Source organism: Thunnus maccoyii, chromosome 12 (assembly GCF_910596095.1).
Source record: "Thunnus maccoyii chromosome 12, fThuMac1.1, whole genome shotgun sequence".
In the NCBI taxonomy this organism is placed as follows: Eukaryota; Metazoa; Chordata; class Actinopteri; order Scombriformes; family Scombridae; genus Thunnus; species Thunnus maccoyii.
This window is the reverse complement of record NC_056544.1, coordinates 28,310,500-28,337,984: the sequence shown is the minus strand read 5'-3', so window position 1 is coordinate 28,337,984 and position 27,485 is coordinate 28,310,500. Positions and strand designations below refer to the sequence as shown.

Below are 27,485 nucleotides of genomic sequence, written 5' to 3'. Positions count from 1 at the left end.
GGGCTGACAGTGAAGGCAGCAGATAGCGGACTTGTGTCTCTTCATATTGAAGTCATGTAGAGCTCTGATGTTCTCTGCTTTTTCTTTGTGGAGCAAACAAACCTCACCTGTTCACCGTCGTCAACAGCACTGCTCAGCGGCTTTTCTCTCTCATTTCTCTCCTAAAATGCTGTAAAATACATCAGAGCTCCATCAAAAGCACTTTTCCAGCTGGCTCACATGTTTGTTCACAAACTCAAAGTAAAAACATTCACCTGTTGCTGATCAGTTTGTAATAATATGAAGCGATTCTGGTCGCAGCAAACACACTGATGAGGCTCATGATGCAGTTCAGCCAGACTTCCTGTCAGAGCTTTTCTATGGCTGTGAACATTTCTTCTTTCATTCTGAGAACTATTTTTAATATAAATAATAAATAATAAATACTGTGCAACACTATTCCTTCCAGCTGTAGACTGCGTGCAGCAGTGGGAAATTGAGAAGAAAAGACAGAAACCAAGCGAAAAACGGCACAAGGAACTGACACCTGGAGAGCTTCAAATGATAGAGGAAGAGAAGGATGAGATTAATACAAAAAAGGCTTTCTCTACCAAAACAAAAGGAACACTGATTTGGAGACAAACTCTGCGGTTTTGCTTACTGACACTTTACGTGAATTTTATGTCTCGGTTCAGGCTGGCGGCGAGTTCAGTTTGGCAAGTTGTCATGACAACGGTAAACCGTAAAATTTTCACCCAAAATTTGCGAATGCTTTTATTTTATATTATATATATATATTTATATATTATATTTCAGTTTGTGCTTTGCTGCAGTATTTCAGTTACAGTTATTCTGTGTGTTCTGCTGACGGACTTTCACTTTCACAGGTTACGACTTCCTCAGAGTTAAAAGAAGCCTTTTTAAAGAAAAAAAAATTGGCATCCATATAAAACCATTTGATTAGAAAAAAAAACGTGTAATAATAAAGGCTTTCCCTGGGCCAGTGCACAAAACCAGGCCCTATAAGAGTAAACAGTGGACATACATTAGGTGAATTTTAATAAAGCATCACTGTTGATATTTTCATATATGTAAAAATATATATTCCCATTTTATTAGACATGTCAATAATATTACTTTAAAAAATAGCGCAAAACCTCCTAAACTCCTTCAGACATTATTTTCTCCATTAATTAGATGTTTTGAGAATATTTTTTCTTAGTGTTGACGTGATTCAGACGACTAGGGAGATTAATTTAGTTCCTCTGCTGGAAGAAACAAAAAACAAAAGTCACAAGTTCTGTTCAGGACTGTCTCATCCCTAAAAGTGCTGTTAGTGTCTGACACTGACTTATTTATTTGTTCATTAGCAATGATTAACTGAGTTGTTGTTCTGCTGACATAAATATTTATATTTATTCAGTCATTTTATTATGTTTTTATATAAACATGTCAATCCTGCATGTCAGCAGAACAACAACTCAGTTAATCATTGCTAATGATAATCAATCCATAGCTCCTTTAGTGTTACTTTTCCTATTGTTGAGTCATATTCAAGACTTTGTGGAGCTGCGAACTACAGACTCCACTCTGCTCCCAATCATCTATTCAGAGCATTTAGAATAATAAATCCACTAAAACATGGTATTATAAATTCAACATTGACATGACGAATCTAAATCACTGCTGCTCACTTGTTTATAGCGTTGAAATCTAGAATCAGATGTGCAACCAGAGAAATAAAGGACTCAAATCCATCCAATGAACTCAGCCTTAAAAGCATTTCATCATCTCCAGTGATTATTACAGTAACTTTGATATTATGATCATTTTCACATGAAAAGCAAGTCAGGTTTTTACTATGATGTGTGCAGCTCTGCAGTGTAACTTCCAGAAACAAAGGATTTTGATCTATCAGTGTAGTTTTGGGACCAAATGTTATTTTGTGTATCTGTATCAATAGACTAATATAACAACATGGGTATTGTAGTCTGTATATTTATCAGCATTTAACATTTTAACATTTAAGATATATCCATTTTAAAACACATTTGAAGCACATTTGATTACTGGATGTAAAAGCTCTTTTAGAGTAAGTGTGTGGCCCTTAAAAGGAACTTTGGTTTGTTGTAATGATCAGATGAAGTTAACCTCTGAAGCTGTACAGGATGCATCTCTGCCTCTTCAGACCATACACCTTTGGTAGTTGTTTGTCAGGAAATTTGTATAAAAACAACAAAAACATTTCTTCAATAAACACCATGGATGGATTACTGATTGGACCTGAAGAGCTCAAGAGGAATCCAGAGCCTCTGTTTGAACAGTTAAAGGAAGAGTTCACAGTTTCCTCGCTGTTCATTCCTCCTGTTCATACTGGCTGTTAAAAGATCAAAGTGATGGAGGCCAAAATCCACAGCATGTAGGTTTGCTTTTATGGTTTTCTACAATCATTTGTATAGCAAACTATATTATATAGTATGATATGAGAGGATCGTTACATTCAATTTCTTTTCATGTGCAGCAAGAATAATACAAATACTACAGCTGAGGGTCTGTTTCCAACCAACAGCAGAATGTTAACTGTCAGGTTAACCTGCCAAATATCTCAGAAAAAGATACAAAATGGAGCAAAAACAATCAAAAAGGAGGGAAGAGATCAGCCTGCTTTGGAAAAACGAGGTGGGCTGAGCTGCTGAATTTGGCACCGCCCAGCAAAGTTCGCGCCAACAGTCCTCTTTTACGTCCGCAGACACGCTTTAAATGAAGAAGCTCTAACACTGTATCTCACATTCGACTTTTAACTTGTTTAAAAGAAGAACAATAAAAATGAGTGGTAGAGGCAAAGGCGGTAAGGGACTCGGTAAAGGAGGCGCTAAACGTCACCGTAAAGTCCTCCGTGATAACATCCAGGGAATCACCAAGCCCGCCATCCGCCGTCTGGCTCGCCGTGGCGGTGTGAAGCGTATCTCCGGTCTGATCTACGAGGAGACCCGCGGAGTGTTGAAGGTGTTCCTGGAGAATGTGATCCGTGATGCCGTCACCTACACCGAGCATGCCAAGAGAAAGACCGTGACCGCCATGGATGTGGTTTATGCTCTGAAGAGGCAGGGACGCACTCTGTACGGCTTCGGAGGTTAAACGTGATCCTGACCTGCTGATCTCCAAACACAAAGGCTCTTTTAAGAGCCACCCACCTCCTCTTAAGAGCTGTCCTGTTGTACGATAAGATGTACATTGAAATACATTAATATGTTAAACAAACACTCAAACTACTCTATGAAAATGCTTAAATGTTAAATTTTAATTAGTTTCCAAGTTACATCTAATGATAATGAGGGACACTATATAAGAACTATTAGCTAGTTAATCATTCACTAATGCTTTGAATATAAGTATAAGCTAATTATGGGATTAGAAGTTCTGCTACACACTTGTGTTTATTTTTGGACTTGATCACATCTTTGCTTATTTGACACAAGCATGTTGCATACATGTTGTGGAGTAAAAGAATATTTACATGATAAACACAATAGTAGCATAAAAGGAAATTATTGAATGTAAGTACCTCAAAATGTGTGAAAGTACACTAATGCATTTAATATAGTTATTTTCCATCACTGAGAATGGGGCTACAAATCATAAGTTATATATTAGTATGTTATGCATATACATAAACACATGAGCTAGTCTGTATAAAATGATTTGAGCAACACTTCCTTCAACTAAGATAAAACACAGTTTATAAGTATTATTAGTTATTATTATCATTTACTGATGCTTTGTACATCATTTAAAAGAAAGACTGAAGGAATCACTGTTATTCTTTTTGTGGAGCAGAGAAACATGATCTTAATGTGTAAACTGGGTTCAGCATGGGAGAATCAATAAAGTTCATATTAACATTAGTTTTGAAAAATATTGTTATTTCAGAAGAAATGGCATCAAAAACTGTGGATTAATTATTGATAAAATAAAACCTATCTATGCATTTTTTAATGTTTTATCATAGATCAGTAAAACATATCAGCTTGTGGAATGCTAAATCTAAATACAATATGTTTATTTCTCTATAGTTATGGATTTTTGGACAGTAAATTATATTATAAACAATGGAGACTCTTCAGATGAGGTGGGCAGCTCTTTAAGTAAAAAGGCGGTCAGATTGTTCATCAAAGGTTGGACGGTGTTTGTGTTGCGCATGCTCAGTCTCACTCACAAGAATTCAACCAATCCTGTGTGAGCAACGGCGCAGTGAAATTTGCATCAGATGGACATATAGAGGCTGTTTGGCCCTGTGAGAGTTATTCGTTTGAGAAAATCCAGCGAACTAACCATGCCTGATCCAGTTAAGGCCCCGAAGAAAGGCTCCAAGAAGGCCGTGTCTAAAGCCACCAAGACCGGCAAGAAGAAGAGAAAGACCAGGAAGGAGAGCTATGCCATCTACGTGTACAAGGTGCTGAAGCAGGTCCACCCCGACACCGGCATCTCCTCCAAGGCCATGGGCATCATGAACTCCTTTGTGGGGGACATCTTTGAGCGCATCGCCGGTGAGGCTTCCCGCCTTGCTCACTACAACAAGCGCTCCACCATCACCTCCAGGGAGATCCAGACCGCCGTCCGCCTGCTGCTTCCTGGTGAGCTGGCCAAACACGCCGTGTCTGAGGGCACCAAGGCCGTCACCAAGTACACCAGCTCCAAGTAAATCTGCTGTCTGTACCAACAACTCAAAGGTCCTTTTCAGGACCACCCACACCTTCACCTGAGAGCTTTGTTCCTTCGAAATGTCACATTTTCTTATACTTCATATATTGTGTTGCTTCTATTGAAAGACAAAGATAATTCATGTTTAAGTTAAAGGTTACAGTTCCTTCCCATATTAGTTGAGCATTACGAGAACGTGTTGTCTACTATAAAGGTCATTGACAGTTATTTTAAGCGCTAAAAAGTATAAATCTCCCACTGACAACAGTAGCGAGGGTCAATGAAAACAAAGGAGGGACTGACTTTCGTTCTCTACCGGAGTTCATTGATCTAAATATAATTGCACTGTACATTTGGCCACAAGGTATCGCTGCTGTACTAAAGTTTGCACGTAATACTTCAAAGGTTCTCCTGACAAATACTCACAATAATCCACGTTGATATTTGCAGGACAATGAATAAATACATTGAGACTGAGTGAAGGTATGAGTTTAATTTCTACCTTAAAATCTGATTTACTGGCGAAAATGTTTTAATTTAAGAAGCAAATGTTCCCTTACATATATCAGTTCACATGTTTAATACACAGCTAAGATCATATAACTAAATAATAATAATAATACAATATAAACTAATGTGTTTGGTTCAGACTGAGCATGCAGTCACAGTAGCCACATCCACAGCTGACCTGCACAATCAAATAATGTCATGACAAAGATACAAGCTGGAAAGTCTTTTGATGATGAGGCCATACAGGTCATGTTATGTCAACATTACTGTGTCTAAGCCTTGTGCTTGTGTTTCTGTGAATGTTAATGATCGGAGAAATGTTTTAAACATACAAAAAGATAGAAAAGTAACTTACAAAACAAGAGAGGGAATAAAAACTGAGGCAAAGACACCAGAAACAAGAAATGAACATACTGTAGAAATAAAAAGGAGCAAAGGTATAATTAAATATATTAAATATAAATATACAAGAGACAAGATAAAATATATTTTGACATATAAACATATAATGTTTTTTGTTCATCTTTGATATACATTTTAAAATCGACATGGATAAATACATTTTAAGGGACTACTGGACTACAGTAAAATAATCAAATGAATAAGAATGTAAATGAATTTTTTTCTTGTGACAAAAAAGCAAAGATTATTAAAAGTTCAAAAATAAAAACAAACCTCCAGCAGAACCTCTTCCTAACCCAATTAATCATCTCACCTCAGATTTATTTTGAGAGAAAGAAGGATATTTTCACAACCCGGTCGCCTAAAAATTAAGCTGAACAATGGCTTATAATTATGTTCAAAGCATTAATAAATGATCAACACAAATTGCAGGAGACATAAATCACTTTATACACAAAGTAGTGTATTGACGATAATATACTAATATATTCTAATATACAACTATTACTACAAACTGTACAACAGGACAGCTCTTAAAAGAGCCTTTGTGTTTTAGTATCAGCATATCAAGATCAGGTTTAACCTCCAAAGCCGTACAGAGTGCGTCCCTGCCTCTTCAGAGCATACACCACATCCATGGCGGTCACAGTCTTCCTCTTGGCGTGCTCAGTGAAGGTGATGGCATCACAGATCACATTTTCCAGGATGCATGTCAGCAGAAAAACAATTCAGTTAAACATAGCTACACTTAAATTTTGCAGTAAAATCATCAAATCAGTTCAAATCAAAAATCAATTGAGTTAATGGCTCAATTTACCCCCAAAAATTATTTTCTGATATTTTAGAGACTAGAGACATTGTTCATGTTAATGATCGATCCCTGTTACAAGTGTTGCCGTGTTGATGAATAAATACCTAATTGTTGACTAATGTTAAGTTTAAACCACACACAAACATGCTGTACATACAGACGGGTGACAAATTAAAGGAAAAACCAACATAAAGTGTCTTAGTAAGATATTTGGCCACCACGTGCCACCAGAACAGCTTCAATGTGCCTCGGTATTGATTCTACAGTCTCTGGACTCTTCTGGAGGGATGAACGCCATTCTTCAAAAAGATATTTCCTCATTTGGTGTTTTGATGGTGGTGGTGGAGAGTGCTCGTCCAAAATGTCAGTCCAAAATCTCCCATAGGTGTTCAATTTGGGTTGATATCTGGTGACTGTAAAGGTCATAGCATATGATTCACATCATTTTCATGCTCATCAAACCATTCAGTGACCCTTCGTGCCCTATGGATGGGGGCATTGGCATCTGGAAGAGACCACTCCCATCAGGATAGAAATGTTTCATCATAGGATAAAGGTGATCACTTAGAACAACTTTGTATTGATTTGCAGTGACCCTTCCCTCTAAGGGGACAAGTGGACCCAAACCATGCCAGCAAAATGCCCCCCACAGCATAACGGAGCCCCAGAATCTCCCATCTTTCCCATGTGACCTGAATGCAGCATCGATGTTACAGAGTGTGACTTCTATGAACAAACTGACACAGTATGATATTGTATATATTTGAATCTCTCTTAAATGATATTATTTGAAGCTGCCAAAGGCTCAGTGAAGTTTTTACATGTCTTCCTGCAGTGAACATCATGGCAGGTTAACAACTGAAATCTGAAAACTGATGCAGGACACAAGAGGGCGCCTTCATCCTGTTGACCAGGGATGTAGTGGAGGTTAAAGCTCCTCAACTCAGTTTGTCTACAGTTTTCTTGAAGAATTTGTTTTCAAGACGATAAGACAAAGATGGTGGTGTGAAACTGCTGCAGGTAATTAGGAATGAATATTTTAAGTGTAAGTGCAGACAATTATGCTGTTTTTGTTTTTTTGGTTTAAGTTACTGAAAGACTGATGGGTTTAATTGGCTACTTACTGTATTTGTAAAAGGCCAGTTATTACTGTGGATGTAAAAAAGAAAAAAAAAGAAAAAAAAAAAAAAACTTTTAAAAGACTGTTCAGGCTTATTTTCCACAAATTTTTGTTTGAGCTACCAGCTACTAAAATTCACTTTACCAGGGTGTGTTTAGGCTGTTTTTATGAGATTTTTTCTGTTTACAAAGATGCTTTTGTGTAAAATAATTTTATTTTGACACTCTTGTCTGACATTCTTTATCTGTTGTGTTTGAAATGTCTCTCAGAAAAAGTTTAATTGAGCTGGATTTTAGGAGAATACAGGAATTCAGAGAAATGAGGAGCCATGTGTAGATCTCCCAAATTCCCAAGATTACTTTGCCACCAGAAAGCAGGTGACCAGTGTTTTCAAATGAGACATGAACTTCATTGTGAATAAAAGGTTAAACACACAGTAACTCTCTCAAACTGCTCCTCTTCCTGGAATGACCATAGCTTGATAACTCCTCCCTCTTCTTCCTGCTCTCAAACACAACAAGCTCCACTCTGTCCGCGTATTTCCTTATTCCGTCCCCTTCAGATCTACAGTTTGAAGATGGGTGTAACCAACATGTAAAAGAGCTGCAGCCTCCATTCACTGCAGAAACACATGCTGTTTGGATCAGAGCTCAAACTAGTTTCACTTCTAAGAAATTGAAACTCAGACAGTCATTGTCACTGAGAGCTAAAATGGCGCAGCAAGGAGCTCAGCTGGACGGAGCAAAATTCTGCTGTTCGATTTGTCTGGATCTACTGAAGGATCCGGTGACTATTCCCTGTGGACACAGCTACTGCATGAGCTGTATTAAAGGTTTCTGGGATGGAGAGGATGAGAAGAAAATCTACAGCTGCCCTCAGTGCAGACAGACCTTCACACCCAGGCCTGTCCTGGTGAAAAACACCATGTTAGCAGATTTAGTGGAGGAGCTGAAGAAGACTGGACTCCAAGTTGCTCCTGCTGATCACTGCTATGCTGGACCTGAAGATGTGGCCTGTGATTTCTGCACTGGGAGAAAGCTGAAAGCTCTCAAGTCTTGTATGGTGTGTCTCGCCTCTTATTGTGAGAAACACCTCCAACCTCATTATGAATCACCTACATTCAAAAAACACAAGCTGGTCGACCCTTCCAAGAAGCTCCAGGAGAACATCTGCTCTCGTCATGATGAGGTGATGAAGATGTTCTGCCGTACTGATCAGCAGAGTATCTGTTATCTCTGCTCTGTGGATGAACATAAAGGCCACGACACAGTCTCAGCTGCAGCAGAAAGGACTGAGAGGCAGAGAGAGCTCGAGGTGAGTCGACAAAACATCCAGCAGAGAATCCAGGACAGAGAGAAAGATGTGAAGCTGCTTCAACAGGAGGTGGAGGCCGTCAGTCGCTCTGCTGATAAAGCAGTGGAGGACAGTGAGAAGATCTTCACTGAGCTGATCCATCTCATCCAGAAAAGAAGCTCTGATGTGAAGCAGCAGATCAGATCCCAGCAGGAAACTGAAGTGAGTCGAGTCAAAGAGCTTCAGGAGAAGTTGGAGCAGGAGATCACTGAGCTGAAGAGGAAAGATGCTGAACTGGAGCAGTTCTCACACACAGAGGATCACAACCAGTTTCTACACAACTACCCCTCACTGTCACAACTCAGTGAACCTACAGACTCATCCAGCATCAATATCCATCCTCTGAGCTACTTTGAGGATGTGACAGCAGCTGTGTCAGAGCTCAGAGATCAACTACAGGACATCCTGAGGGAGAAATGGACAAACATCTCACTGACAGGGACTGAAGTGGATGTTTTGCTAGCACAACAAGAACCCAAGACCAGAGCTGAGTTCTTAAAATATTCATGTGAAATCACACTGGATCCAAACACAGTAAACACACGTTTGTTATTATCTGAGGGGAACAGAAAAGCAAAACTAACAAGTCCAGTTTCTTATTCTAGTCACCCAGACAGATTTATTAGATGGTGTCAGGTCCTGAGTAAAGAGAGTTTGACTGGACGTTGTTACTGGGAGGTGGAGTGGAGAGGGGGAGGAGTTTATGTAGCAGTCGCATACAAGAATATCAGCAGAGCAGGGAGGTATGATGAATGTAGATTTGGACACAATGACAAATCTTGGGCTTTATATTGTGACACTAAGAGTTATACTTTTGTGTTCAACAATGTCTCAACTCCCATCTCAGGTCCTCGTTCCTCCAGAGTAGGAGTGTACCTGGATCACAGTGCAGGTATTCTGTCCTTCTACAGTGTCTCTGAAACCATGACTCTCCTCCACAGAGTCCAGACCACATTCACTCAGCCTCTCTATGTTGGACTTTGGCTTTGTTATTTTTATGGAGACACAGCTGAGTTCTGTAAACTCAAATAGACAGAAGTCATTTTAGACTTCATGTGTCAGATTCTGTTGTAATTCATTTTGTTTGTCTCCATTATTTCTGAGAGCTTGTTGCTGTGTTTCTGAACTGCACAGAGATCAGCTGTCAATCAAACTGAGATTGTCAACATTTTTCTTCTCCTCATTAGTTTTTCTATTGATGTTTTGTGTTTCTCCAAATTCTGCTTTCTCCTCTGTATTTTTAGCCATGGAGATTATAACTGCTCATGACGATGTTTTTAACCTTTACTCACATCTCTTCAGATGAAAGTTTAAACTTCTCTTTGTTCTAAATGTTAGTTTCATGTTTGTATTGATGTATTTGTGTGCTGTTGTTTCTCTTCCACTTCAGCGTCTTAAACACCAGACCTTCCTTTATCATAGATATTTTGTTCTCATCACTTTGTAAATGTGTAAAGAAATGTGTTATAAAAGTATAATTATCGGATAAGGAGATCATTTATTATGTTCTTGTACATAGCTGACATTCTGTGTTAAACTAATTGATTGTGTGGATGAAGTGAATCTGAACATGAAATCATTGAACAAGAGTCATTTAACAGACTTTACTGATTGGATGTGTGAACAAACTGAAGCTTTACAGAATAAATAAAGCAGTTTTCTTTCAAGAATGAACAAAGTATTTTCTTCTGTCTTTATTTCAGGATCTCATTCAAAAGTTCTGGAGAAAATGTGAAACTAATATGAGAGTTTATTTGAGGCAGTTTTCCTCCTGAAACACCACAAAGTACAGAGTTCATGTTCAGAGCAGAAGAACGTTTGTGAGTCAGTCTCTGTACTTTCAGCTTTCTTCACTAAAACAGCTTTGTCACAGAGAAATGAGCAGAGCTTTCTATCACTTGTTGCTTTTAACAAACTGAGATTTTATTTAGTCTATTTAGTTTTGTTTAGTCCTGACACACATAAGACAACAGATATTTCTGGGATGTAAGGTTTTAATCCAGACTTGATTAAAATTTCTTTTGACTAATTTTGTCCAGGGTGTAATCTGTCAATCCACAAAACTGCCTGCCGTGCTGAAAAAGTTTTTGTTATTTATGCTTAATTGGCAACAAAGAAATGCATCTAAAACTGTCATGATTAGTGTTACTGACAACTGTGATTGATTTATTGCACCGTCACAGATAAAGTTATCTTTTCTAGTACAGAGGTAATTTAGGAATCATTTTATGATAATGCTAATACATATGAAAAATGAATCAACATCAGGAGAACATTACTCAACCTCAGTTTTGATAATAAAATAAAATAAAAAAATTATATATATATATATAAATATATATTCCCAATAACAAATTGTATTGTAAAAACAATAATAATAAAAATAATGTTTTTAAATCGTAAATTTCATAACTGTTTTATGGTCAGACCGCCTTTTATTTTAAAAGGCGTCAGAACTGTGTTCCAGGCCGGATTCTCGCATCAGAAGTCGATGCGCTAGGCTTGAGTTTCACTTTCTTCTATCATCGTGGCAGAGACTTGTCTCCATCTAAACGTAATGTAACCGACAGCTTTCGGTATTTTACACTTAAATTGCTCTTTGTTCATGTCGTTAGCGCTAATTGCTGTTAGCTTGGCTCTTCCAGAAACAGCAGAAATCTGCCGTTTGGTTATTAAAAGTGTAGTTTGGAACTAACGGTGAACTGATAACGGGCGGGGACACATTTCCCCCATTTTGTAGTTCGGAGTTTAAAGTGTTGAGTAGCTGCAATAGAGTTCGTCCTCCGTAGTTGAAAACGGTGTTGTTAATACTATGTACCATCACTTACTGATGTGACGATTGACGGCTGGTTTTCCTGCCTGAATTAGCCTGTGGAGGAGGCGGAGATGAGCTGCTGCTCTCCCCGCTGTCCGAGACACGAAATGCGGCTCCGCTCGGCTGGACAGCTGCTGGAGAAAAGTATTCTGTCGGTGAATGGTCTATCTTTATATTTACACTACAGGACTGAGTAGACAGTATGGGTGCCAGAAGGGGGGAACCATGGGGGGAACACGGGTTTGAACAGGGCTGTAGTGATAGATAAAAACGTGGATAAACCGTACTTAATACCTCAGCCACTATATTGCGGATTCATTGCGGAACATCATGGACAGATGGACCAATCAATCTCTGTCTTAAAAATAAACCGCGATTCTCACACCGTCTATAGTCTCATTAATATAGATCAATGTTTGGAATATAACAAAACTGATTTATGGGGAATTAATTTGCTCAAACTTATAGCCAAATCAAGACAACAGTTTGACTTGATAAATCAGCATTTGGTGCTTCCTAATAACTGAAACTATCCGTCAATTTTGGTCTTGTGCTTACAACAGTTACTGAGGTCAACAACCTTTTAACAACTTAAGAAAACATTAGGCTAAAACAGGTTTCAATCTTGTGCCTTGAGTTTTGGTTGGGATGTCCTTTAGTTTACGTTTGTTTAATTGGGTTCACTGTATCTAGTTTTAGGACGTATGAAAATCTGATCACATTTTAGGTCATATTTATTCAGAAATAGAGCAAATTCTAAAGGGTTCACAAACTTTCAAGCACCACGCCGTCCTACATTTTTCATCACACTGTCCTTTCATGGTGACTTGGACAAAATCACAGAATGTAGTGAAGTTAAGAGAAATATTTTTCAAACTTACAGACAGCTCTGAAAGTATAAATCTTTTGCTCAAGTCAGACATGAAACCTTAAGTAGCTTCTCTCTTAGAAAGTTCTGTTGAAAATGAATGTCATGGTTTTACAACACAAACTGTAAAATTAAATGAACAATGATCCTGAAGTTTTTCTCAGTAGTTCCGTTATTCGTTCAAAACACTGGCAGATTTATGTACAATTTGATGCAGTGAAAACCAAAATAGAAATACAGAAAATAGTGTCAGTGTGATAAACTAGTTAAATATCTGTACAAACTTGCTCTGCTTTTTAAATGATCTTCCACCAGTTGAATATATTTGGTCGCCTATTTATTTTTGTATTCAATGTAAGACAAAGCAACTTTATTCATATAGCAGCTTTTAAACAACAAAGTGTTTTATAAAAGACATATGAATGCATTAAGAAAAGATATAAAAGAAAAACAAAGAATTATAAAAAGAAACATAGGATTTTAAAAGTGTAAAGTAAAATAGAAGTTAAAATGGAATAAAACAGATTAAATAGGAGAATAAAAATGGCAGTGCAGCACAAGATATGAATCAATCACCCCAAATTTAATTGAATTAAAGGCAGTGACAAGTTTTGAGCCTTGATTTAAAAGAAGTGAGAGTTGAAGACCTCCAGTTTTCTGAGAGTTCATTCAGATATATGGAGCATAAAAAACGAGTACTGCTTCTTCATGTTTAGAAAAGAACTAAAAGAAGTCCTAAGTGAATGTGATGTGGCTGTAATAAATCATTTAGTTCTTTCTCTGACTCACATTATTATTACATAATCGATAAGTCAATGAAATGTGAACAAATTCCCAGAGCTGGATGTTTTCAATCTACTTCTTTAGTTTGAACAACAGTTCAAAGAGATTCAGTTCCTACTGAGATGAAACAGAGAAAAGTGATGAATCTGTTTTCATTCAGTTCAGTGATTATTGTTGTGATGTTATGAGCTCTGCTGCCTGTGTTTCCTTTCCAGATGAAGGTAGAAAGTATGTGTAACTGATGTGGATGTGACTTCAGCAGCATGCATCAGTGTGAGGACACAGAGGAGGGAGTTCCTCCCTCTGAAAGCTCTCTGTGTGGGGAACATGACAGCCAGACCAAAGCTCAGAGGTGAGATGAGGATCTCTGTCTATGACTGTTCTTCATTCAAATCACTTCACCATCATTATTCACACTCAAGGCTCTGTGTGTGTTGTGTTGAAGCCCAGCACAGCAGCACAGACCAGACTCTGCTGGACCTGGACCTAGATGTGTGTCCTTCAAGAGTGACCAGTCAATGGATGATATTATTCATTTTAAAGGACAACCTCCTGCTGCAAAGAGGTAAACTGTAGCTATTTTTTAAATGTAACTAACTCAGTTTTATTTGGAGAATATGACAGTCAAACCAAAACTCAAATGTGAGATGAGGATCTCTTACTGTCTATGACTGTTCTTCACTCAAATCACGCCACTATCATTATTCACACTCAAAGCTCTGTGTGTGTTGTGTTGAAGCCCAGCACAGCAGCACAGACCAGACTCTGCTGGACCTGGACCCAGATGTGTGTCCTTCAAGAGTGACCAGTCAATGGATGATATTATTCATTTTAAAGGACAACCTCCTGCTGCAAAGAGGTAAACTGTAGCTATTTTTTAAATGTAACTAACTCAGTTTTATTTGGGGAACATGACAGTCAAACCAAAGCTCAGAAGTGAGATGATGATCTCTAACTGTCTATGACTGCCCTGCACTCAAATCACTTTACCATCATTATTCACACTCAAAGCTCTGTGTTGTTTGAAGCCCAGCACAGCAGCACAGACCAGACTCTGCTGGACTTGGACCTGGACCTGGACCCATTGTGTGTCCTGCAAGAGCGACCAGTCAATGGTTGATAGCAGATGGCTTTAGATGTTAAATTTGAAATTTTCTCTGGATAAACAGCAGCGTGAATCTCTCCTTGTTGGCACTCCACACCAGATTCAGCCGTCCCCCATACCTCATCTCACCTTTGACAGCCAGGACATCCCCCTTTTCTCTTCAGTGACTAATCTAGGTGTTAGGTTTGACCCTCACCTGACATTTTATGAACATATAAGACATATATGAAAAAATATGTGACCATATAAGACATATATGCAAAAACTCTTCCTACCATCTCAAAAACATCTCTAAACTCCGCCCCTCTGTAACCCTGTCAGATGCAGAGAAACTTGTCCATGCGTTTATCTCCTCAACACTGGACTACTGCAATGCTCTCTTCACAGGGATTCCTGGCAGGAGCATCCAGAAGCTCCAGTACATTCAGAACAGCGCTGCCAGGATGCTGATGAGAGTGCAAAAATATGAACACATAACACCAGTTCTGTTTTCATTGCACTGGCTCCCTGTCTCCTTCAGGATTGACTACAAAGTCCTGTTACTCACGTACAAATCCATCAAGGGACATGCGCCTCCCTGCCTACATGAACAGACCCTAGTCTCTTTTAAAAAAGGCTTAAAAACCTTTCCATTCAGGAGGGCTTTTTCATCTTAACTCTTTACTTTCTTTATGTTGTATGTTTTATGTTTCTTAAAGCTGTAGCATGTACGCATTGGGATTAACTGCAAATGAAAAGTGAGGTACAAATTAAATGTATTATTATTTATTATTACACAACTCCCAGTGTTCCGACCCTCAACCATGACATCATCCAGTTGGTGGGTCAGCAGTGGTGGTCAAATCATTGCCCATCTGCTCCTGACTACCAGCTACTCTCTTCTCACATACTCCATATCCATCAAGAATCTCTGTCTTCTTCCTGCGCCAATCACTAAGCCACATCCTCATCCCTTTCTGTTGACAACAAGAGCAGTCAGGAATCACAAGACAGAAGCTTCAGGGAAGCCTCTGCAACCAAACTCAACAAGGAATAGCCATGCTCACCATCCTTTGTCTCTGCAATCCTGCACTAAAGGTTGATGTTTTTAGGTTTTCCTCTCATGCGCTCTCTTTGCATTTGAACCATGACCTTGCTGGTGACTTTCGCCTTCCTGACTACCATTCACAAGGACTTCCTGGCCTTAAAGGTCATCCTTGCCTATGTTGTGAAATTGTCCAGGGTTAAAACCTATCTGGCATGTACTTGAGTCTCAGTTGTTACTGTTTCATCCATGAAACCATGAGTGGCAGGCTCCAGAATACCAGACTCAGGAATTGGGCCACAGATGACATCTGCTGCTTCTGAGATAATGAGGGTCACACCAATAATGAACACAATGGGGGACATAGTGCAGCTTGATTAAAATAATTTTTCCATGGCATTTTAAACTGTCCAGTTGAGAAGCATAGCTTGAGCCCTACCAGGCAGCTAGAAACCATATCTTGAATGGACTGCGGGATATGGTAGTGGTCCAGACTTGCCTGAATGAGGTTGTATGGTACCGTTTATTTTCTTTGACCTTATGGATCAGCTGGCTTATGATCAAAGCGTCCTCTAGAAAATCTGGAATTCCTCCTTAGATAGATAGATCTCACTCTCGTGTCTCCTTCCATTCCATGTTGAGTTAGAAAGATGTTTTTTCTGGTGTGCAAATGAATAAATTATTTCCCTGTCCATGCTTCGATTAGTTGGTTGATATGTTCATGTACAACCAAATTCTCATTGAATAATCGCAGTATTATTTTCATAAGGAGAAAAGTGCTACATCAGTAGCCTTCCAGGATTAATCCATTATTTAATGCGGCGGGAGGGACAGACTAACAAATTACCTGGTGTATTCAAAACACCCCTGTTGTTTTAACAACTTTGAACTCGCCGAACCTATTGGAGACTGCAAGGTCTAACTATAGGTCTGACTGTACTCAACGTTTACTGAGCTTTTACTGAACGTACTGAATGTTTACTGAATCAGTGTCTCTCCTATAATTATAAGAAGAAGAACCCCTGCCAGGCCAAAAAAATATTTTTTTAATGCCATAAATAAAGCCAAATATCCATTCATTCGAAAATCAATAGCATTTGAGAGCCTCTGTGCAGCACTATTCCGAAACGTGAGTCAACCTCTGTGTCATTGCCTGGGAAGTTTTGGTAGCATAGCTCCGTTAAGGAATCACAGCTGTGATAACCAAGTGCTGCCAGGTGCATTCTGCCTAGTGACTCTGGGACAAGAGTAGTATAATAGACCAGCTCGATTTGCTCGTGTGGGTTTCCTTCAGGTGGCCCTCATCTTTTTACTTCAAGGAAAAGGCACCACCCTGTTGATCAAGGGTAATGATTTAAAACTGATATTGAAAGCAAAATTCAATTATTTGATTTTGTTAGACTCTGAGATTTAAGATTTTTAAACTTTTACTGAGTCAAATGAAGTTCTCTGAGCACTGCATTTTTTCAGCAGCACTCTGCCTCACACTCAAGACAGTCAAACACATTCACACTGGGAGCTGCCCATTACAACCGGTACACGGGCCCTAGCTTCCTTGCTCTAGGGCACTTCAGCAGTTTGCAGTGAGGGAGGGAGAGCTTTATGAAGGGTTGGTGAGAGCTGTTGGGAATAAACCACACTGACTGATGAAGCAAAAGTCTGCACTGAAAGCTACAAACAGACTGTACTGTTGATTCTCAGTGGGAACAGAAGGACTAGTAAAGCTTTACCACTAAAGGGAGTCATCTGATTCTTTGTTCACATCCAAATATAAATTCATTGACCTTTAGCTTGTGTTTGTCTCGGTGCGGACAAAGATAATGTGAGCTCATTCTTCATGATTCCTCCACAGAGTGGACCAGGACACGTCAGAAGTTCCCAGTCATCAGTCTGCCCAGCAGCATCAAACACACCTGGACTCCATATTTATGGTCCGTACATGTACAACAATTACTTTTACATCTATTCTGTTAAACAATCATCTCTATGCTGCACTTTGTCGACCAGTGAATTGTCAGTCTATCCAACATTGACCTGATGTTTCCTTCCATGATTTTAGTCTAATTGTGTCATTCATACTGTATTATTCTGTTCCAGCTGCTGGAAGAGAATATTGTCACTTTTGTGAAGAGTGAGCTGAAGAAGATGCAGGGCATTTTGAGTTCAGATTACCCAGAGAGTCATCATGAGGATGATGAGGGATTGGACAGTGAGGAGAAAGAGCTGAGGAAGAGCAGCAGAGAGGCATTTCTGAAGATCACACTGCACTTCCTGAGGATAATGAAGCAGGAGGCGCTGGCTGACAGTCTGCAGAGTAGTAAGAAGCTTTGTATAAAGATTCAACATGCTGGATAAATGGACATTTACACTCACCAAGCACTTTGTTAAGAACACTTGTGCAATGTAATACAATCCGATATAACCGCTCTGCCCTAAATTCTACTTTTACAAAGCTTATACATTTACAGTTTTTGTTGACATTGTCAGACAGATGATAGTTCTACTTAATTTTTATTATTGAGGTCGTAGTGGTTGGTGGTTGTGTATCGGGGTGCATTATATTAAAAATGTTCCTAATATAAAATAAACATAAGGAGAATCGTCACTTTTCTGACAATGTCAACAAAAACTAAAAATGTATAAGCTTCTTAAAGTAGAATTTATGGCAGAGCTGTTGTATTGGATTGCATTAGATTGCACAGGTGTTCATAATAAAGTGCTCAGTGAGTGTACTAATGTCTCAAGAGATGGAGGAAAATTGGTTCAACATGTTCATTCTTTAGGGGAATTAAATTGTCACATTTTCTTTATAAATCAATTTTTGATCGTATTTGTTGTTTGTTCATTCAGAAACTCCTGCTCCAATTTGTCAGCCTAAACTCAAATCTAATCTGAAGAAGAAGTTTCAGTGTGTGTTTGAGGGGATTGCTAAAGCAGGAAACCCAACCTTTCTCAATCAGATCTACACAGAGCTCTACATCACAGAGGGAGGGACTGCAGAAGTCAATGATGAACATGAGGTCAGACAGATTGAAACAGCATCCAGGAAACCAGTTAGACCAGAAACAACAATCAGACATGAAGACATCTTTAAAGCCCCACCTGGAAGAGCTCAACCAATCAGAACAGTGATGACAAAGGGAGTGGCTGGTATTGGAAAAACAGTCTTAACACAGAAGTTCACTCTGGACTGGGCTGAAGACAAAGCCAACAAGGACATACAGTTCACATTTCCATTCACTTTCAGAGAGCTGAATGTGCTGAAAGAGAAAAAGTACAGCTTGGTGGAACTTGTTCATCACTTCTTTACTGAAACCAAAGAAGCAGGAATCTGCAGGTTTGAAGAGTTCCAGGTTGCGTTCATCTTTGACGGTCTGGATGAGTGTCGACTTCCTCTGGACTTTCACAACAATGAGATCCTGACTGATGTTACAGAGTCCACCTCAGTGGATGTGCTGCTGACAAACCTCATCAGGGGGGAACTGCTTCCCTCTGCTCGCCTTTGGATAACCACACGACCCGCAGCAGCCAATCAGATCCCGTCTAAGTGTGTTGACATGGTGACAGAGGTCAGAGGGTTCACTGACCCACAGAAGGAGGAGTACTTCAGGAAGAAATTCAGAGATAAGAAGCAGGCCAGCACCATCATCTCCCACATCAAGACATCCCGAAGCCTCCACATCATGTGCCACATCCCAGTATTCTGCTGGATCACTGCTACAGTTCTGGGGGATGTGTTGAAAATCAGAGAGGGTGGAGAGCTGCCCAAGACCCTGACTGAGATGTACATCCACTTCCTGGTTGTTCAGTCCAAACTGAAGAACATCAAGTATGATGGAGGAGCTGAGACAGATCCACACTGGACTCCAGAGAGCAGCAAGATGATTGTCTCTCTGGGAAAACTGGCTTTTGAGCAGCTGCAGAAAGGCAACCTGATCTTCTATGAATCAGACCTGGCAGAGTGTGGCATCGACATCAGAGCAGCCTCAGTGTACTCAGGGGTGTTCACACAGATCTTTAAAGAGGAGATAGGGCTTTACCATGACAAGGTGTTCTGCTTTGTCCATCTAAGCGTTCAAGAGTTTCTGGCCGCTCTTCATGTCCATCTGACATTCATCAACTCTGGAGTCAATGTGCTGTCAGAAGATCAAACAATATCTCAGAAGTCTGAAACTAAGCAAGAATCTGCAGATACACATCTCTACCAGAGTGCTGTGGACAAGGCCTTACAGAGTCCAAATGGACACCTGGACTTGTTCCTCCGCTTTCTCTTGGGTCTTTCACTGCAGACCAATCAGACTCTCCTACAAGGTCTGCTGACACAGACAGGAAGTAGCTCACAGACCAATCATGAAACAGCCGAGTACATCAAGAAGAAGATTGAGGAGAATCTGTCTGCAGAGAAAAGCATCAATCTGTTCCACTGTCTGAATGAACTGAATGATCATTCTCTAGTGAAGCAGATCCAACAGTACCTGAGTTCAGGAAGTCTCGCTACAGATAAACTCTCTCCTGCTCAGTGGTCAGCTCTGGTCTTCATCTTACTGTCATCAAACAAATATGCAGATGTGTTTGACCTGAAGAAATACCCTGTTTCAGAGGAGACTCTTCTTAGGCTACTGCCAGTGGTCAAAGCCTCCAACAAAGCTCTGTAAGTACAGAGATAGTTGGATTTATACATTATTTAAATATACTGCTATCTTTTTAACAGGAGGGGAAAATAGATAACTTCTTATTTGTTTTTCCTCTGTGTTTCCTCTTCAGCCTGAGTGGCTGTAACCTCTCAGAGAGAAGCTGTGCAGCTCTGTCCTCACTTCTCAGCTCCCAGTCCTGTAGTCTGAGAGAGCTGGACTTGAGTAACAACAGCCTGCATGATTCAGGAGTGAAGCTACTGTCTGCTGGACTGAAGAGTCCACAATGTAGACTGGAAACTCTCAGGTCATGATTCATCAACCTGTTCAACAAATGACTGTTCAATTTTTAACTATATTAGAGGATAAACATTAAACCTGTGTACACTTGTCTTTGTTGATATGATTTGTCAAACCATTGTTACTATACTTCAGCAGTAGATAATTACTTTCCATGCTGATTATTCATAATTTCCTTTTGCTTTTGTTGTTGAATTATTAAATACCACAGATGTTTTCTTCTATATTTGGCTAAAAGACATTGTACCTGGACAATCAAGTATTCACAGGGGGTTCAAGTACCAGTTGCAGGCTAAAGAGAAGACTAGTTGCCTTTGTCCATTGGATACTTCTATGAACCACTGTGAAGTCACATTTTATGGCAGGAGGCTCCTTGATTTTGTGTAGTTTAAAAATGCTACATGTCTTTATTCTTTTGGCAAAAGCTTCACAATTGATGAAGACATTTGGAAGTTTTTTTTTTTTTTTTTTTTTTTTTTTTAAACATTGAGATCACAATGACTGGATGCTCAACTTTCTGGAACATCCTGATTCAGTTCATCGTTTGTTTGGAGAGTTTGTTCTTGTACTTGACTGTACACAGCAATATAATCTCAGCCTGTCTGACATATGTATTGGTTTGTGTTTTGCAGTCTATCAGGCTGTCTGATCACAGAGGAAGGCTGTGCTTCTCTGGCCTCAGCTCTGAGCTCTAATCCCTCTTATCTGAGAGAGCTGGATCTGAGCTACAATCAACCAGGAGACTCAGGAGTGAAGCTGCTGTCGGCTGTACTGGAGGAGCCACACTGGGGACTAGACACTCTCAGGTATGGGGAACAATGTCTGATAGAAGAGAAAGAGCTGGAAACCTTTTCTCTGTCAAAGATCTCTATGGAAGCATATTGCATTCACCAAAGAAAACAACCTTATCTCATAATAATGACTTCAGCAACACATTATGACTTACTATTTCATAATTACCAGATCAGGTATTACACCGTGACATCTATCCTGATCTCGTATGAGATCAGGATCTCTTAAGTCCATCTATCCATCCATCCATTTTCTGCCTCTTATCCGGGTCATGGTGGCAGCAGCCTGAGTAAAGTCAACCAGACATCCTTATCCCCAGGAACATCCTCCAGCTCCTCCTGGGGATCACAAGGTGTTCCCTCACCAGAAGAGATATATATAATCCCTCTAGCAGCTCTCCTATCAGTTGTATGCCATTGACCCTACTACAGATGAGGCTTTCTCTTCCAAACCATTGATGTTCCCACACATATCCATGCTCTAAATGGAGAACTAATTGACACAGTGCAGCATTATAAATATTTAGGACCTTGGTTAGACAGCAGATTGTCCTACATAACTCATGTTGAATATCTCGCTCAATAACCAAAATTCAGATTGGATTCTTGTAGCAGAACAGAGCTTGTTTCTCTTTTCGAAGCATGCGTTATACAATCTACCATACTGTCCACATCGGATAATGGAGATATCTAGATATCATGCTGCAGCCACGATCATTACAGCCCTATCTACCACAGTGCTATTTGATTCACTACAGCAGACAGCTATCACACTCACCACTCACCACTACATGATAAGGTTGGATGGTCGTCACTGACATCTAGAAGGCACCAGCATACCTGTGTCTTCATTTATAAGGCCTTGCTACCTAAGTTACTGAGTTATTTAACATCTTTAGTTGAACTCAGAACTAATAATTATGACACCAGATCACAGAGCAGGTTGGCTTTAAAAGTTCCTCATACAAATTCTGAACTGGATAACACTGGTTCTGCACCTTACTACTGGAATGAACTGAAACACAGTTTAAAGTTAGAGACACTTTTTCCTCTGAGGGACTTTAAAGTTTTACTAGCTGACATTCTTCATAATGTTTGTGATTGTTTTAAGTAGTGTTTCTGTCAGTGTGTATGATGATTGTTTTGTGACTATAGTGTTTCCCATACATAGGCTTCGCTTGGGCGGCCAGCCCAGATAGAAAAGATCCGCCCAGGTAGATAAAATCCCAAATGCGCAATTGTCATTTCATAATGCACACAGACCAGCGGACCTTCAGCCTACATAAGCGTCTCGATTCTTATCTCCTAAGATTCTGAATCAATTCACAAATGTCAAATTGATCTTCTAAATGTTAGTTAATAACGTGATGTTGACGGAACGAAAAAGGTGAAACTCAATTGTGAGGGCAGTGCAGCACCCAGACAGTCTACAGTGCATACACGCTAGAGTTATCTTGTCAATACATCCATGTATCTTGTAGTTCATCTTCACAAAGGGTAGCAGTAGAAAGCATATTTTGATTTAATAACTAAATAATTACCTTTACGAGAACAACGTGAAATATATTGTAAACTTTCTACGCCGTCACTCAGAGACTAACATTAGCAGAGTGGAGCAGCTACCTCTAGCAGTAACAAATGAGACTGGCTGACAAACACACACTGCAGCATTAAACACTATAAACCAACTCTGAGGTGAAGAAAATAACCTGGTGCTCAATCTGTTTCACTTCAAAAACCCTGGGCCCACTTATCGTCTTGTTCATCGATGACATTCCCCAGAGCTAACGGTACAGCAGAGAGGCTGCTCTGCACTGCTGGAGACATGATGTTAATAATAACACAGCTGAGCACTCCGCCCAGGGGCGGATTTAGTTATTAGGGGGCCCAAGGCAAACTCTGCTTTGCTTTATTTTCACCCTTTCTCTAACTGGGAATGTTGGTATTGGCAGTGGTAGAAGGACTCACAACTCTTTCTGAAGTAAAACCATTAATACCGCACAGTAAAACTCAGCATTCAAATTTTTACTTAAAAGTGAAGAGTGAAAAAGAGGTATTATCAGCACAGTGTACATACATGTACTTAACTTGTGTTCAAGGTGGGGCTTTGAATTCTTATATAATGCTGGATAGTTTAATGAATAATAATGCATCATATTTATTTGTTATATTTCCTGAATAAAATCTGAATCTGCAACATACCCAGTAACATTTATCTGTCAGGTAAATGTAGTGGTACAATGTTTTCCTCTGAAGTAGAAGTCTATAGTTGTATATTTTTTAAGTGCTTTGGGGGCCTTTTGTAAGTTATTTCGGGGTACAATGAGTTAAAATAGTAACATAATTTAATATTTTTCATATCTAAAAATCTAAACATCATAGCTTTTAGCTGGGGGCCTCAGGCAGTTGCCTACCTTCCTTAATGGTAAAGTTCATGTCTGACTCTGCCTCCCCCTCATTTTGTTATTCACATACAGGCAGGAGATTGTAAGATGCACCCACCACCACTAGTAAATTATCAACTTGTGGGACACACTGGACAGTGATGAACAGTCCTGTGATCCTGTGTATATGTAACCCGCTCTCAGGTCTCTCTTGCAAAAGATATCTTGATCTCAGTAATATTTCCTGAATAAATAAAGCTTAACATCTCAGGGCGAATCTCATCTACACCTGGTGCCTTGTCACTGAGGAGCTTCTTAACTACCTCAGATGACCCCTGTCAGGAATATGGGTAAGGCTTCCCTCTAGTCATCCAACTCTTCCTCCTCAACAGAGGGCTTCCCTCTCCTGAGTCATCTGACAGTTTTCCAGAACTTCTTCGAGGTCAATTGAAAGTCCTTCTCCATGGCTTCTTCAAACTCCTCCCACACCCAGGTTTTTGCTTCAGCAACCACTGAAGCTGCCACCCTTCTGGCCATCCAGTGCCTGTCTGCTGCTTCAGGAGATCCTTTCAGCTTGAGGACTTCTTTCATCCCAGGTGTCCACCAGTGGTTTCTAAGGTTGCTCCCTCGACAGGCATTAATGACCTTCTGGCAACAACTCCAAGCAGCTGCCTCCACAATTGAGGTCCTGAACATGGCCTACTCATATTCCGTGTCCCAAACCTGTCACTACACGTTTGGGTTTACCAGGTCTGTCCAGCAGATTCCCCCGCCACCTGATCAACTCACCACCAGGTGATGAACAGCTCTGCTCATCTCTTCACCCTTCAGTGTCCATGACACACAGCCACAGATCTAATGACACAGTTACGCTTAAGAACCACCTTATGCTCAAACATGGTGTATGTTATGGCCACTAGCAGAGAAGTCTAATAACAAAGCACCACTCAGGTTCAGATCAAACAGAGCGTTCCTCCTAGTCATCCCCCTCCAGGCTTCTCTTTCATTGCCCATGTGAGTGTTGAAGTTCCCTAGCAGAACTATGAAATCACCCGGCTGCATCCCATTTAGGGCTGGACTGAGGTTTGGAGCATACGCACAAAGAACAGTCAGAGCCTTCCTCCCAACACACAGTCACAAGAAGGCAACCCTTTCACACTGCGGGAGAACTCCAACACTGTGGTGCTCAGCCAGGGGCTAATGAGTATCCCATCACAAAACTGGCATCACTCACCTAGTGCGCTTGATTTTACTGTAACTGTGGTAACTGGGTGGAAATAAGCCTCTTGAATTTGCACCCAAAATGCTGTCAAAACTTCCGTTTACAATTTCCACCAAAGCCTCCATGATCATCGACTGGGAAAGAGGTAGAAAAAAGGCACATAGAGGGAAAGTGCACCCCAAATAACCATCACTGTGATAAAACATCCAATGCAAAGTAGCAAACAAGAGACATCCGCAGAGTGAAACAGATGAAATAGTTAGAATTAAACTAAGTTCTCTTTCAAATCAAACATCCCAAGATAGAACTGGAAAGTATTGTTCTTGCAACTGTGTTCATAACCTTTTTTTTCACTCAAACATAGCTTAACCATGTCATTTGATATGCTACTTCAGTACACTTTACGGGAATTTCATTAAGGGGTGGCGTTGTGACTTCCTGTTATCTGGAGTGAGATTTATTTGGGTGGCATGAAAGCGAGAGACAGAGCCTGAAAGCAAGAATCTCACCCCAAAAAACAAATTAACAAGCACAAGTTGTTTTTTAATTAATGACACCTTCTAGGCTCTGTATGATTACAAGATAAGGCCTCCAGTTTTTTTTTCTTTGGTGAATGTTCTTGTGTAGATCTCAACTGAATCTCTGAGTTTTTATTTGTAACTGACGTTTTCTTGTAAATGTTGAAAGTTAAACCTGATTAGATTCAATCAGGGTTTCAGAAGGATTAGGAGATTGAGTTTGGATGAAAGTCTATCAACCCCACATTTGAACAGAATAATAAAACAGCAGATGATGTAATGTCCATGTTTGCATGCTGAAAGAGAACGTGCTGCTCTGACCCCCCTCCTCCTTACAGAGTGCAGCCTGCTGGAGTCCAGTGGTTGATACCAGGTCTGAAGAAGTGTAAGTGTGTTTTTCTTTGTGACATCGATCATTCAAATCCTACTGAGGATGAAGATGATGTTATCATCAAACAGATGATAGATCAATAACTGCAGCTGTATTGTGTCTCGTTCTCTTCATCAGATTTCTGTGAACTCACACTGGATCCAAACTCAGTAAACACAAAACTGAAACTGTCTGACAACAACAGGAAGGTGACATATGTGGAGGAGGATCAGTCATATCCTGATCATCCAGACAGATTTGACTTCTGGCCTCAGTTGCTGTGTAGAAATGGTCTGACTGGTCGCTGTTACTGGGAGGTCGAGTGGAACGGAGGAGTTTTTATATCAGTGACTTACAGAGGAATTAGAAGGAGAGGGCGCAGTAATGACTGTGTGTTTGGAAGGAATGATCAGTCCTGGAGTCTGTACTGCTCTGCTGAATATAACTCTGTCTGGCACAATAACAGAGGAATCGTCATCTCTCCCCCCTCCTCCTCCTCCTCCTCCTCCGTCTCTTCTGTCTCTAACAGAATAGCAGTGTATGTGGACTGCCCTGCTGGCACTCTGTCCTTCTACAGAGTCTCCTCTGACACACTGATCCACCTCCACACCTTCAACACCACATTCACTCAACCTCTTTATCCTGTGTTTGGGTTCTGGTTTGGCAGGATTGGGTCCTCAGTGTCTCTGTGTTCTCTGTAAGATGGAGACTGTCCTCTTGTTTGAGAAACATTCTCATGTCATTTAGTACCAACCTGATCTATCACTAGTTGTAAATGCAGTGTCTTAATCTGACATGGTTTCCACATGACTGCTGGCCTGTTTGTCATTCATATATATATATATATATATATATATATTACTGAAAAACAATGTTATACCTATTCTGATACTTTGACATTTACACTAACACTTGATGTGATGTTCTATGATCTGGTGTATGGTGAAACTACTTTGCAGAGATAACAGAGGCCAGCAGCACCTGTCTGTTGAAAGGACAATGACAGACTGTGAGTGTGTGTAGAGATAGAAAAGGAGTCCAAACTGCACTGTTCATTAAGAGAACAATAGTGAACTATGTGTGTACAGATGACTGAGGAGGCCGTACCTATCTGCTGAAATTATAATAATGGACTGTTCAGAGCATGACTTTGTACTTTACCTAATACAGCTAACTGTACAGTGTCTCTTGCATGTTTGTACCCGCTTGCAAGTGTAATATTAAACCCAGAAAGACATTCTCTGGTTTGTGAGTCTTTTATTACAGAAACTGCCACCACAGTTGTTATGATCTATACTATACATACACATACTGTACATAACTGTATGTAATATCAACAGTTTGTATCATCAGTATAAAAATATATGAATAAATATATAATCAGTATAACTGAAAATGAAGACTCATCAGATAAAAGGCATGTAATCACATTGTCCTCAGTTAGATTCTGTCAGGGGAACTTTGTTGCTTGTCATAACTACGGATGTGCTGGTATATCTTTTTTACTTTATACATTCTGACAGTATCAATACCACCAACCATTTCCATTACCATAATTATTGCCATTTTCAGAGGACACTGTGAACATAGAGCAGTGCTCCTGCTTTCATTGGCAGGTTGGTTCCTTTTAAAGAAAGCTGCCTGAAGCTGAACATCGTCAAGACCAAAGAGCTGTGTTGTAGGAGCAGCGGGAAATTGGACGTATGCCAACCACTCTTTGAACCCATCAGGCCTGCCAGAGGCCTGATGGGTCGTGAGATAAGGCCTGCCTGCCGGTGGACACTTTCAAATTCCTGGA

The 27,485-nt window shown here is 39.9% G+C and overlaps 4 protein-coding genes across 8 annotated transcripts; all 4 read left to right on the top strand.

Annotated features, from left to right (window-relative positions):
* The first annotated feature begins 2,481 nt into the window (after window positions 1–2,481).
* LOC121909275 (histone H4) lies at window positions 2,482–3,170 on the top strand. The gene has a single exon (XM_042429745.1). It carries the CDS (start codon window positions 2,806–2,808, stop codon window positions 3,115–3,117), a length of 312 nt encoding a protein of 103 aa, XP_042285679.1. The 5' UTR covers window positions 2,482–2,805; the 3' UTR covers window positions 3,118–3,170.
* A 1,118-nt stretch (window positions 3,171–4,288) lies between these two features.
* LOC121909271 (histone H2B 3-like) lies at window positions 4,289–4,727 on the top strand. The gene has a single exon (XM_042429741.1). It carries the CDS (start codon window positions 4,313–4,315, stop codon window positions 4,679–4,681), a length of 369 nt encoding a protein of 122 aa, XP_042285675.1. The 5' UTR covers window positions 4,289–4,312; the 3' UTR covers window positions 4,682–4,727.
* Window positions 4,728–8,155: 3,428 nt separating this feature from the next.
* Window positions 8,156–26,924, top strand: LOC121909252 (tripartite motif-containing protein 16-like). Its single transcript, XM_042429722.1, has 2 exons — window positions 8,156–9,467; window positions 25,915–26,924. Exons 1-2 carry the CDS (start codon window positions 8,235–8,237, stop codon window positions 26,386–26,388), a joined length of 1,707 nt encoding a protein of 568 aa, XP_042285656.1. The 5' UTR covers window positions 8,156–8,234; the 3' UTR covers window positions 26,389–26,924.
* On the top strand, window positions 11,307–21,009 carry LOC121909251 (NLR family CARD domain-containing protein 3-like). 5 transcript variants are annotated; one of them, XM_042429720.1, is made up of 9 exons: window positions 11,307–11,430; window positions 11,745–11,846; window positions 13,558–13,694; window positions 13,788–13,907; window positions 14,082–14,201; window positions 17,324–17,402; window positions 17,569–17,788; window positions 18,322–20,122; window positions 20,236–21,009. In XM_042429720.1, the coding sequence occupies exons 3-9, from the start codon at window positions 13,606–13,608 to the stop codon at window positions 20,414–20,416; spliced, it is 2,610 nt and encodes an 869-aa protein (XP_042285654.1). In that variant the 5' UTR covers window positions 11,307–11,430; window positions 11,745–11,846; window positions 13,558–13,605; the 3' UTR covers window positions 20,417–21,009. The 5 variants fall into 5 exon arrangements, with proteins under 5 accessions (XP_042285654.1, XP_042285652.1, XP_042285655.1 ...); XM_042429718.1 differs by lacking the exon at window positions 11,745–11,846; XM_042429721.1 differs by lacking the exon at window positions 11,745–11,846 and having other exon boundaries at window positions 11,307–11,452.
* Window positions 26,925–27,485: the final 561 nt, after the last annotated feature.